Source organism: Bidens hawaiensis, unplaced genomic scaffold (assembly GCF_021521415.1).
Source record: "Bidens hawaiensis isolate Kalapana, Puna unplaced genomic scaffold, B.hawaiensis_p1.1 tig00034277_1, whole genome shotgun sequence".
Lineage (NCBI taxonomy): Eukaryota > Viridiplantae > Streptophyta > Magnoliopsida > Asterales > Asteraceae > Bidens > Bidens hawaiensis.
Window position 1 is genome coordinate 128,090 of NW_027495929.1, and position 12,694 is coordinate 140,783.

The following is a 12,694-nucleotide window of genomic DNA, read 5'->3' on the forward strand; positions in this document are numbered from 1 at the left end:
CGTCCACTTACTCATGCCCAACGTACAACCCCACAAAGCATCACACTCCACACAGTATCACTCTGTCAAAAACTAACTTCAAAACTGAGCCACTTTTTCTTTCGCTTCATTCTCTAGGGTTTGTTTCCAAAACCCAAACCCTAACTCTTGATCATAATAATTATCCAACGATGCAATTGATGTAATGACACATCATATTCAACGATTCAGCAATGGCGAGCTGTTCGTGTTTGATGATAATAATCGTACGATTTGCGTTCGTATTCTTCACTGTTTCCTTCAGCCGTGGATTAGGTTTAGATGATTTGTTTTACCATGATTACTCGCCGCCGTCTCCGCCGCCGCCGCCGCCGCACCCGCCGTCGACGACTTGTGAGGATGGACTCGGCGGCGTCGGGACGCTGGATACCACGTGTGAGGTAGTTGGTAGTTTGAATTTGACTGATAATATGTATATAGCAGGCAAGGGGAATTTTTATATCCTTCCTAATGTGACCCTCTCTTGTTCGGTTATTTCGGGGTGCGAGATTGGGGTGAATGTGACAGGGGACTTTAGTTTAGGTGAGAACGCACGGATTGTGGTCGGTTCGTTTTACCTCGAGGCTGCAAACGTGAGTTTTGGGGAGGGGTCTCTTGTGAACACTACTGGTTTAGGCGGTGATCCACCGGAGCAGACTAGTGGCACCCCCCACGGGCTTGATGGAGCGGGTGGTGGGTATGGCGGGAGAGGAGCTGCGTGCTTGTTGAGTAATAAGAAGCTTCCGGAGGATGTGTGGGGCGGTGATGCGTACTCGTGGTCCACTTTGCAGAAGCCGTGGAGCTATGGGAGTAAAGGCGGGACTACTAGTAAGGAGGTGGATTATGGCGGTGGTGGTGGTGGGAGGATAAAGGTTTTGGTTACGAGTCATATTGAGATGAATGGTACTCTGTTGGCAGAAGGTGGTGATGGTGGGACGCAGGGTGGTGGTGGTTCTGGTGGCAGCATCTATCTCAAGGGTTATAAGATGTAATTTCTTATACCTAATTTGTAGTTACATAATGTGATTCTTGTTATTTATTTTCCAAGCGTTATAGAGTGCCAAGTTTGCTTGTAGAAACAAATCTTTGGGACTTTGCTTAGAGTTCTATAATCTACATTTATTAAGCTTTTAGTAAAACTATTGACTGGAATTAATTTGTGCATCTAAAACAATCAATTTGGTAATATTGTCATTGGGATGCTATATATTTTGAATGGATGTTTCTAGATTTTGAAGCTCAGTTTCAGTTAAATTTGTCCTTATTTAGTTACCTAAATAGTGATGCATATATGCAACTATTTTTAACTAAATACCTAATAGTCTTGATAACATTAACTCATTGTGATGTTATATTATTTGAACGGATGCTATGTTCTAGTTTTTAAGATAAGTTCCAGACTTCCAGTAATGGTGATATTCAAATCTAGAAAATAGCATCCATCAAAGAATATAGCATCACAATGATGGTTACCAATTGATTGTTTTAGATGCACCAAATAAATTTCAATCAATAGTATGCCAACAAGATATTTAGCTATTTAATTAAAAGTACTTGCATATATATATATATATATACATCACTATTTAGGTAACTAAATAATGACAAATTTAATTGGAACTGATGTTCAAAATCTAGAACATAACTTCCGTTTAAAGAATATAGCATCACAATGACAAGGTTACCAAATTGATTGTTTTAGATGCACCCAATTAATTTTAGTCAATAGTTTATTAACAGCTTAACAAATGTAGATAAATAGAACTCTACAAGCAAAGTTCTAAAATCTGTTGCAGGTAAATAAATTTCAGTCATATGTAAGCGTTTTTAACTAAATACCTAAAAATCTTGATGGCATACTATTTATTGACGTTTATATGGTGCATGCAAGACAATCAATTTGGTAACATGGTAATGTTATATTCTTTGAATGGATGCTATGTTCCAGATTTTGAATATCAGTTCTAGTTATTTTTGTACACTTTAATTAATTATCTAAATAGTGACGTATATATGCAAGTATTTTTAACTAAATGTCTAAAAGTCTTGATGACATAGTTGCGTATGTAATTTATTATATCACATCACAATATCAATAAGGGAAGTTGCCTAGTTAGTTTCCACTTCATTTTGTTGATGGACATTAAACCTTGTAATAAAGTTGAATGACCAAAATTGATATTATTCATAAGTGCAGGACTGGAAATGGAATTATAAGTGCTTGTGGAGGTGATGGTTTTGGTGGTGGTGGTGGAGGAAGAGTTGCCACGGACATATATAGCAGGCATGAAGAACCAAGAATCTTTGTGCATGGTAAAATTGTTACATTCTTTTTGCAAATATGCATATATTTTTAAGCATTTAAGGAATAAAGTTATGCAGTTTACATTTGTATTTTACAGGTGGTAATAGTGTTGGATGTCCATCAAACGCGGGTGCTGCAGGAACATTTTATGATGCTGTAACCAGGAGTCTTACAGTTGACAATTTCAACATGTCAACTGACACAGACACGGTTCTTATGGAGATCTCGTATCAGCCACTTATGACGAATATTTTTATTCAAAATTTCGCCCATGTTTCTGTTCCTTTGCTTTGGAGTCGTGTCCAGGTCAGCTAAAATTTGATTTTTGGTTTTCCTTTTTTGTATAAGATTGCGTTTAGTTATTTATTATGATGCTTTATTTAGGTTCAAGGGCAAATTAGTGTTCTTGGTGGAGGAGTCTTGAGCTTTGGATTATCACATTATGCTTTGTCAGAATTTGAGCTATTGGCAGAAGAACTGCTGATGAGTGATTCTGTGATCAAGGCAAGCATTTATTCAATAGTACTGTAGTACAATGTTGTTAGTTGGACAATGTATAACTCTGGAAAAACATAAAAAAAGAAATCTATTATAATAATTCTCTGGATTTGGTATTATAATACATTTTCGTTTTATGTTGATATTTATTATTATGTGCTCTTTTGTTCTATCCATTGTTACTGCACACGCTTCCAAAAGTTCTTTGATTTCATGAATTGTGAATCAAGTTGACTCGTGGTTCCAGTTAGCTTTTCTTTAAACTAGTTTGTGTTATTTATATAGGGATCACCTATAGAATAATAATAGTGTAGAGTATTAAAAACAGAGCTTTTGAGTCATGTATAGACAAAAATACATAGGATTACTCTATAGAATAATAATAGTGTAGAGTATTAAAAACAGAGCTTTTGAATCATGTATAGACAAAAGTACATGTGTATTAATTTGAAGAACATCGAGTTTTTGCGTTATTTATCTTTTACTACTTATCAATTTTTTACGAACTCTAGAAATATTTAAATTTTGCTGCAATGAACTTTAGAAAATAGCTTACACTATCAAAAGACAACTTGTGTGAAATAACTAATTGTTTTAGTTACTAGCATAAATATTGTGTCTGTTACTGTAACAACTCCTGTTTGACACTAAATATGGTATTACAGGTTTATGGTGCTCTGCGCATGACTGTAAAAATGTTCTTGATGTGGAACTCACAATTGCTTATTGATGTCGAGGGTGACATGAACGTGCAGAATTCGTTTCTCGAGGCTAGCAATCTTATTGTTCTCAAGGTTATCACAATAATTGTACGAGTTAATATTTTATAATTTGACTTTTTTTTACTGACATACCCTTTTGTTATCTCAGGAATCTTCTTCCATACACTCAAATGCTAATCTTGGTGTTCATGGGCAAGGTTTATTAAACCTGTCGGGACCAGGTGACCAAATTGAAGCACAACGTCTTGTTCTGTCCCTGTTTTATGGTGTCAATGTAAGTTTCATGTAAATGAGTTGTTTGCACTCTATGCATTTTTGATCTTATGACTGTTGACTCTTGTTTTGCAAAAATAACTGATGCTTTCACTATTTCTTGTTTAAAGGTGGGTCCTGGATCTGTTTTACGTGGGCCCTTAGAAAATATGACAGCTAATGCTGTGTAAGTCTGTTTCTATTCTGTAATTGTAACTTACTCCTAGATGCTTATATATGTATGTATATATATATGCATATATTGGGGGATGGGGGTGGGGGGATTAAACGAGAAGAGGTTTTAGCGCGAGAAGAGAAAGAAGAAAAGGATGCTTCGTTTTGTCAACTTTAGAAAAATATTAATATACAAAAAAGGTTAAAATGCAACGTTTATTTTGCGTATCATGTGTAGGTATATTTCCTACGCATAACCTGCATCCTCACATGTGTAGGGAAACGTTTAAAGTGAAAAAAATACATAACAAAATGGTTTAATGGTTTTCTTATGCACATACATAACATTTGCATGTAAGAAGGTGAAGTTTGAAAAATTTTAACTGTTGATAGAAAAAACATACGATTTGGGCTTCTTCAGTTTCTTCTCGCAATACTTGTCTTCTGTAAAGCACATCTCCCTTATGTGTGTGTGTGTGTGTGTATGTCTGTATGTTTTACTAAATAGTACTATTTTTATAACTTTAGGGTATCATGTGTAGGTATATAATCTGCCGGGAAACATTTAAAGTGAAAAAAACGTATAACAAAATGGTTTAATGGTTTTCTTATGTGTGTAGCATAACATTTGTATGTAAGAAGGTTGTTGAAAAATTTAAACTGTTGATAGAAAAAATAGACGACTTGGGCTTCTTTGTTTTCTTCTTGCAATACTTTAGCCTTCTGTAAAGAACATCTCCCTGTGTGTGTGTGTAGTGTGTATATATGTCCGCATGTTTTACTAAATAGTACTATTTTTATAACTCTAGGGTGCCAAAACTGAATTGTGAATCTCAACAATGCCCAGTCGAACTACTGAATCCACCTGATGACTGCAATGTGAATGCTTCATTATCCTTTACTCTTCAGGTAATTAATTTTTAAAAAATCTTAATAAAAGTTTGATGTATCTTTGGTTAGTTTGTAAATATTTTCATATTTATATATAATTTATACTTTCAGATATGTCGTGTTGAAGATATCCTGGTTCAAGGTCTCGTAAAAGGATCTGTTGTGAACTTCCATAGGGCAAGGAGTGTTAAGGTTGACTCTACCGGGAGAATTAGCACCACAAAAATGGGTACTCACTGAAATCTTATAAAATTGCCATCTTTAGTTAAAAGTACGCTGAAATTTGTATAAATGTATATTGGTGTGCGTTGACAGGTTGCATAGGAGGTTTAGGCAAGGGGAAAGTGTTGAGTGCTGGTGTTGGCAGTGGTGGCGGTTATGGTGGTAGTGGCGGTTATGGTTGTTATAACGGGACCTGCTTTGAGGGTGGGCTTCCTTATGGAGATGCCAGTTTGCCTTGTTGGCTGGGCAGTGGAGGTGGGACTGATGACATCACTGGCTCATCTGCTGGTGGTGGTGTTCTAGGCAAGTGTATATTCTATTGTTATGCCAAAGTATGGATGCTGTTTGTTAATAAAGTAATAAGATTGCATGTTGGATTTATGTTTTGCAGTGATTGGTTCCTTGGATCATCCATTGTCAACTTTGTCTGTTGATGGTTCCTTAGGAGCTGATGGAGGAGGTCATACTGTCAAAAAACATCATGGTTGGTTCCAAGATACTGGGGTTAGGGGTGGTGGTGGGTCAGGTGGGTCCATTCTTGTGTTCTTGAATGCTTTGACTGTTGGTGAGACTGGATTTCTTTCGAGTAATGGTGGGCATGGAAGTCAAAACAGGAGTGGTGGTGGTGGTGGTGGAAGAATCCATTTTCATTGGTCACACATATCAACTGGGGATGTGTATCTACCCGTTGCTTCTGTCAAAGGAAACATATCAACTTGGTTCGTTATAATAATTTTTCTTCTTATTTTCTGGCAAATAATATATAACATTGGTGGCAAATATTAAGTAAAATATGATTGTTTTTGGTCTTATAAATGTATTTTCTAATTAAATCAAATTATTAATATAGGGGAGGGTTGGGTGGAAATGAAGAAGGTAATGGTGAAGTTGGAACGGTGACCGGTAAATCTTGTCCGAAGGGGCTTTATGGCACATTTTGTGAGGTATGTTAGCCTTATGCTTTAAATGATATTTTTTAATAGTTTTCTTTTTTTTTTTAATATTAGTTGTTTCTATAAGATTATATATATTTTATGTGCAGATGATCAATAATAGAATTCTAAATAAGAAACTCTCATATATGCAACAAAATAGGATTTGCATGTAGTGTACTATTTTGAAATGATATATTTGGATTTGATGGTGGTTATCTTAGCTGTAACTATCTATTAAGTTAAAAGGTTAATATTTTGTTTTATGGGTCTTAATTTTTGAACAGGAATGCCCTGTTGGCACATTCAAAAATGTAACAGGATCGGACAAGGAACTATGTTTTGAGTGTCCAGCCAATGAGCTTCCTCATCGTGCATTCTATATTAAACTACGAGGTATTGAGTTACCAGCTGATAAATATTATTGTTTTGTTAAACCTTATAAATTGCTTGGTTTTAATTGATTGATACAATCATACAACCTTGATCACCTATTAGGCGGTACTGCTGAAACTCCATGTCCCTACAAATGCATTTCAGACAAATATCACATGCCACATTGTTACACTGCTCTTGAAGAATTGATGGACACGTTTGGCGGCCCATGGTTATTTGGGCTTCTTTTATTGGGCCTTCTTATTTTGTTAGCATTGGTGCTTAGTGTTGCAAGGATGAAGTTTGTAGGGTTTGACGAGTCTACCGGGTCTGCCCCAACACACGGCTCTCAAATAGATCACTCGTTTCCATTCTTGGAGTCTCTCAACGAGGTTTTCACTTATTTAGTTTTTATTAATCTTGCACAAATGGTCCTGGTTTGACCATATTGCAAGTTTGGTCCCCAATTGCAAAGTTAGTTCATACTTTTGTGAGAGGTTGCACATTTAGTCTCCACTGTTAATCCCAGTTACTTCTAATGGAAAAGTGATGCCCTGTGAGGGTCATTTTGTCTTTTCAAGTGGTTCCAAGTTTGAAAAGACACAATTACCCTCACATGCGGTGGACTGACCGTGCAACCCTCTCACTGATGTTTGGATTAAGTTTGCAATTTTTTAAATTTGGGCACCAAATTTGCAATATGGTTAAACCACATGGACCATTTGTGCAATTTCCTCCCATAATTTTTTAATTGTGTTTGTTGCAGGTTTTAGAAACAAACCGAGTTGAGGACTCACAAGGTCACGTGCATAGAATGTACTTTTTGGGGCATAATACGTTCAGAGAACCGTGGCATCTTCCTCACACGCCTCCTGAACAAGTCATAGATATTGTGTAAATTCTTAACCATTGCTATTAATCTTATGTCTTTAAACATGTTAAAAGAGTATTAGATTAATTGGTTAAAGTTGCAGGTATGAGAGCGCGTTTAATCGGTTTGTGGAAGAAATTAACGCGTTAGCAACTTATCAATGGTGGGAGGGATCATTATACAACATTCTTTTTTTCCTTGCATATCCTCTTGCATGGTCATGGCAACAATGGAGGCAAAAATTGAAGTTGCAAAGACTACGCGAGTTTGTTCGGTCAGAATATGACCATTCGTGCTTGCGTTCTTGTCGGTCACGTGCTCTTTATGAAGGCCTAAAGGTTACTCCTTTTTGATATTTTATTATGTATCTGTATTAATTTATTATATATCTATATTGAGAAAGTTTGGCCATACAGGATTTTTTTTAAAATTTTCCAATTACTGTAGTTTTTTTCGTAATTTGACCACAAAAATTTCATACTTTGAAGTATAGCCACAAAGTTTTTATTTTTTTGATTTTGATTTTTATAAAAAGCTAAATACGCAGGTATGTTTAATCTGGTATGAGTTTGATGACGAACCGAACTCATACCAGCATCAGTACCGGTATTCACTATCATGGTTTTCGATTGATGTAACACACGTGTTGGTATCCTTTTGGGCTTATCATGACTATTCATTTGTGTTTATGGTTTTCGATCGATGTAATATAATTGTCTATACCCTTTTGTGCATGCCAAAACTATATTTCTTTGGTTTTTCTTTCGGTTGCTATACTGAGTTCCAGTACCGTAACGAACCGAGCCAATACCGTCCGAAAGTAAATTCCCACCGCATCGTGTGGTGGAGCTTGACTAGTTTAAATAAAATCAAGTATTGTTATTATGATATAAGTTATGCTTATGCAAATGTCGTAGGTTGCTGCAACGTCTGATTTAATGCTCGCTTATGTGGACTTCTTTCTCGGTGGTGATGAAAAACGAAGCGATCTTCCACCTCGTCTTCAACAAAGATTCCCATTATCTCTTTTGTTTGGAGGTGATGGTAGTTACATGGCTACTTTTTCACTTAACAGTGACAATGTTATTACCACTCTTATGAATCAGGTGAGTATGATTTACATATGATTTATAAAGTCGGTTATCTGATAAATGATTATCAATTTTGTTGTTTATTTTCAGTGTGTTCCTCCTACCATGTGGTATCGATTTGTAGCGGGTTTAAATGCACAGTTGCGGTTGGTTCGTAGAGGTCGACTTAGAGTAATGTTTTCTACAATTGTCACATGGATTGAAACGTATGCTAATCCCACGTTAAAGATTTATGGTGTGCGGGTTGATCTGGCTTTGTTTCAAGCTACTAGTGGGAACAATCATCAATATGGAATTGTGGTGTCTTCTGTACGGGTTGACCCAACGGGACAACTGCTTAGGTCAAAACTTTTTACTTTAGTAATTAACCTCTGTTTGTATTGCTTTATTTAGGTGTTAGTGTTAAAAGTAACAAAAGGGGCTGATCAGCAGGTTGGGTAATGGATGATATAATCATGAGTCGGAATGAGTTGGGTTGACCCAAAACGCTGCTTTTTCTTCCAAAATTTGTTATTTTTTAGTAATAAAATGTAAATTTTATATAATTTAAATAATGATCTAACTTTTGAATCAAATGATTTCCAAACTGTTTTGCATTAAATTGCACATTGGTGACTTTCTTGCCAGCCTTTTTCTTTAATTAGCCAGTTTGACCATTATAGATAGGTGTGTGAACGGGTCGGTTTTGAAGAGTGCTTGGTTTCAGTTTCAATTTTTTTTTGGTTTTGCCATTTGGGTTGAAATTATGGTGTTGAAAAAAGTCGGCCCAAAATAATGAATTAGGGTTGAAATTTTGGGCCTAAAATTGTGTTAATTTATAACTAATTTATCATTACACGTTTAATTCTAAAATTTTTGGGCTACACCATTTATTGGTTCTTTAAAATTTACTTAATGTTTAAAAGACATGTTATTAACAATAAATTTGGTGTTATCTGATGTTATGGGTTCGGTTCAATTATTTAAGTCGGTTCGGTTTGGTTTTTGGTACATGTAAAACCAAAACCAAACTGCAAATTCGGCTTTTGGAAAGAACATAAAACCAAACCATTGATTTTTGGCTGGATTTGGTCGTTTCAGTTATGGGTCGCCTATTTTGGTTTCATGCACGCCCCTACTTAGAGAGTAAATATATCATCAATCAAGTAATCCACATCAGATATTCTTGCTTCTAATATTCTTACCTTTTCTATTTCTTTTGACAGTAATAGTTATAACACCATTCAAGAAGATTCAAGCGACGATAAGGCTTCATATCAATCACAAAGGGATATCAATGATTACATGACAGAAAAAAAGAGTTATGGTAGAGTATTAGATGTCAACAGTTTGAAATCACTGAAAGAAAACCGACAAATAATATCATATCCGCTTTCATTTATTATTCATAACACCAAACCTGTTGGCCACCAGGTAACATGTACTTCCTCCATCTGCTATAATATTCGAACACATATATTTACATGATGAAGCATCTGAACAAAATTAATCAAACGGTTGCAGGATCTTGTTGGTTTGGTGATCTCAATGCTACTATTAGGCGACTTTAGTCTCATTTTACTTACGTTGCTCCAGTTATATTCATTTTCTTTAGCACACGTGTTTTTGGTTCTATTCATTTTGCCACTCGGGATATTGCTTCCTTTTCCTGCTGGAATCAATGCTCTGTTTAGTCAAGGTCCCAGGCGATCCGCGGGGCTGGCTCGTATGTACGCTCTCTGGAACATAACATCCTTAGTCAACGTGGTAAGCCCATGGTCAAACATTATAAACTTGATGATTTAAATATCGATAGTTAATTAGTTACATGTGTGGTTAACCTTATGTTTTGTTATTGTAGGTGGTTGCTTTTATATGCGGTTATGCTCATTACACCAGCCAGGCTAGTAAAACGCCTTCAGAACTCCAACCTTGGACCATGTGAGAACATTTTATCGTTTTTCTAATCTGTGAACAAATCCAACCATCGATTGATAATATTAACTTGTTGGTGCAGGGAGGAAAGCGAGTGGTGGATATTTCCTGTTGCATTGGTTTTATGTAAATGCATCCAGTCGATCTTCATAAATTGGCATATTGCAAACTTAGAAATTCAAGATCGGTCGTTATATAGTGGTGATATTGACAAGTTTTGGCAATCAACATAGTTGTAGGTATTTGTTTATTTATTTTTCTTTCTCGAAACTATATTATTTGGGTATTATTCTGGTAGGCTAAAAGGGTATTGTATGGGTTTTTATATCAATAAACTTAGGGTAATTTCTTATATTTGTTAGCTTGTTTTCTTAGGAAGTTTTATTACATATTATATTAGAGTTGTATCCAAAATACTAATGAAATGTGCAGGGTTTAGTAGATTTTTGACAGTGTTAACGACTTGTGGTGGTGGTTCGCCTCATGTGAGCGGTTGTGATGGTGGTTCGTTTCATGTGTTGAAATGTGGGTATATTAGTGACTACATTTGAAACTCTCTGGGAATCCGCTTGTAAATACAAAACTATAAATGAATATGTTTTAGGTTGGTATGGGTTTAATGTACAAAGCCAATGCAGCACCTCCCTCAGTCTAGAATAAGTTTGTGTCACATTTGTAGAATTATAGATAATAAATACTAGCGATGCATACATTATAATTTCGTCAACACTTGTTGGTAAGAATTGATTATTTCAGTTTCGTTAATATGCACTGATACAACCTTTTGTGTTCTAAGGCGAAGAAAGAGAATGTGATTTGAGTTCAACATCTGGTAAACAGATAGACAAATTAATATGACATACAAGTAACAGATAACTGAGATCAGATACAACATGAAAACTGCATGAATGCTGAGCATGCTTATATGTAAACAGTTTTTGTTAAACTTGAATGACTTTTTTTAAAGTTTTTGACATTACGAGGCTTTACAAGGTTCAAAAATTTGATGTATTATTGTATCAAGATATTATTTTCAGAACCAATTTTTTTTTTATAAAATAAAAACATTTTGTGCTAAGAGTTTAGGATTAAAAAGAAATCCGAGGTAAAAAAAACTGTAAAGGAATTCAATGTAATATTTCTACAACTTGGTTTTGAAACCGCGTTTTCTGTTGGTATCTTTCAAACAAATATGGAATTTATATAATAATAAAATTGGGTGGATTGTGCTTCTCCAATTGTTCTTCATCCTTATCATGTTGTAACAATGTTGTTGTCATACACTCTAAGCAGTTAATGCGGAAAAATATCGGATATCGGTCGAGAATCAATATCTGAGATATCGGTTATCGCAGTGAGATATCATGTAACATCCGTATTTTGAGATAACTAAATAAAAGAGAGTTTATTGTTACGTGTATGTCGTTTGTTTAATTGTGTGCGTGTTTATATTTGGATAAGGATTGGGTTTGGTAAAGGAAGTGGGTGGTGGGGACCATAGCCTTCTATATAAGGCCATTTCCCCATCCTTTCATCATTTTCTTCACACAACGCACACACACACACCCTAGAACACACACACATACTCTCTCTCAAGACCCGAACTCAAATCCGGATTAAAGTAAGGAAGATTTTGTGTGCAAGAGTCTTCAAATAGCAAGAACACGCTAAGATCTACATATTGTCCAGATCTGAACTCAAACCCGCAAGCAAAAGGTGGGTTTTGGTTTAAAAGGTTAAGTTTTGTGGTAGAATTGACATGCAAACAGATATAATGATAGATCGGATTGTGAAATGTAAGAAAAACATAAACGTGGTGAGTTTAACCCCACGGGTGTGTTTTAGAACAAAAGGTGATGTTCGGACCTCATAGAACTTGGGTATACAAAGTTGTACCAAAAAACCCATAAAAAAGAGTAGAATCGGGTCCTAAGAAAAAATCTTGGAGGAAAAATGGCCTTAAAATGGTAAAACGAAGTAAAAAAATGGGGTTTTTTCGCATGAAAAAGGGCTTCGCATCGCATGCCATGCGAAATCCAAGAATTTCGCATCGCACGCCATGCGAAGTGAAATCAGCATGCGAAACGAAATCGCATGCGAAGCGAAACCGCATGCGAAGCAAAATTCTCATGCGAAATTCCATGCGAAATGGCCATGCGAAATTTCATGAAATCCATTTTCTGATGCGTTTTTGATGAAGGACATGTTAACGAAAATAAATTTCAGCTCAACCCCAGCCAGGGGCTCTGCCCCTTGGACCCCGCTAGGGGCTGCCGCCCATAGACCCCGCTACCAGGGGCGCTGCCCGGACCCCCGTTAGTTGAGGGTTCAGTAATGTAGATGTTTGAGGTAGTAGTGATAAATAATTGACACTTTTTATGTGTTGCACAGTCAGCCGCACACAGCTAAGGAAGAGCATTACCATTAAC

The 12,694-nt window shown here is 36.0% G+C and overlaps 1 protein-coding gene across 1 annotated transcript; it reads left to right on the forward strand.

Moving 5' to 3' along the window:
- Positions 1-212: 212 nt before the first annotated feature.
- Positions 213-10,547, forward strand: LOC143586032 (uncharacterized). The gene is made up of 22 exons (XM_077067677.1): positions 213-1,006; positions 2,216-2,331; positions 2,421-2,629; positions 2,708-2,827; positions 3,487-3,615; positions 3,692-3,817; positions 3,927-3,982; positions 4,779-4,878; positions 4,972-5,089; positions 5,176-5,385; positions 5,474-5,801; positions 5,933-6,026; positions 6,302-6,410; positions 6,513-6,781; positions 7,156-7,283; positions 7,364-7,598; positions 8,178-8,366; positions 8,442-8,692; positions 9,557-9,764; positions 9,855-10,097; positions 10,192-10,271; positions 10,348-10,547. The coding sequence occupies exons 1-22, from the start codon at positions 213-215 to the stop codon at positions 10,496-10,498; spliced, it is 4,263 nt and encodes a 1,420-aa protein (XP_076923792.1). The 3' UTR covers positions 10,499-10,547.
- Positions 10,548-12,694: the final 2,147 nt, after the last annotated feature.

Excerpts from the sequence above, each read along its gene's own strand:
- LOC143586032 (XM_077067677.1), top strand. The coding sequence starts at position 213 with ATGGCGAGCTGTTCGTGTTTGATGATAATAATCGTACGATTTGCGTTC. Across the intron at positions 5,386-5,473 it reads TGCTGGTGGTGGTGTTCTAG|TGATTGGTTCCTTGGATCAT; the intron begins GCAAGTGTATAT and ends TATGTTTTGCAG. Across the intron at positions 9,765-9,854 it reads CCAAACCTGTTGGCCACCAG|GATCTTGTTGGTTTGGTGAT; the intron begins GTAACATGTACT and ends AAACGGTTGCAG.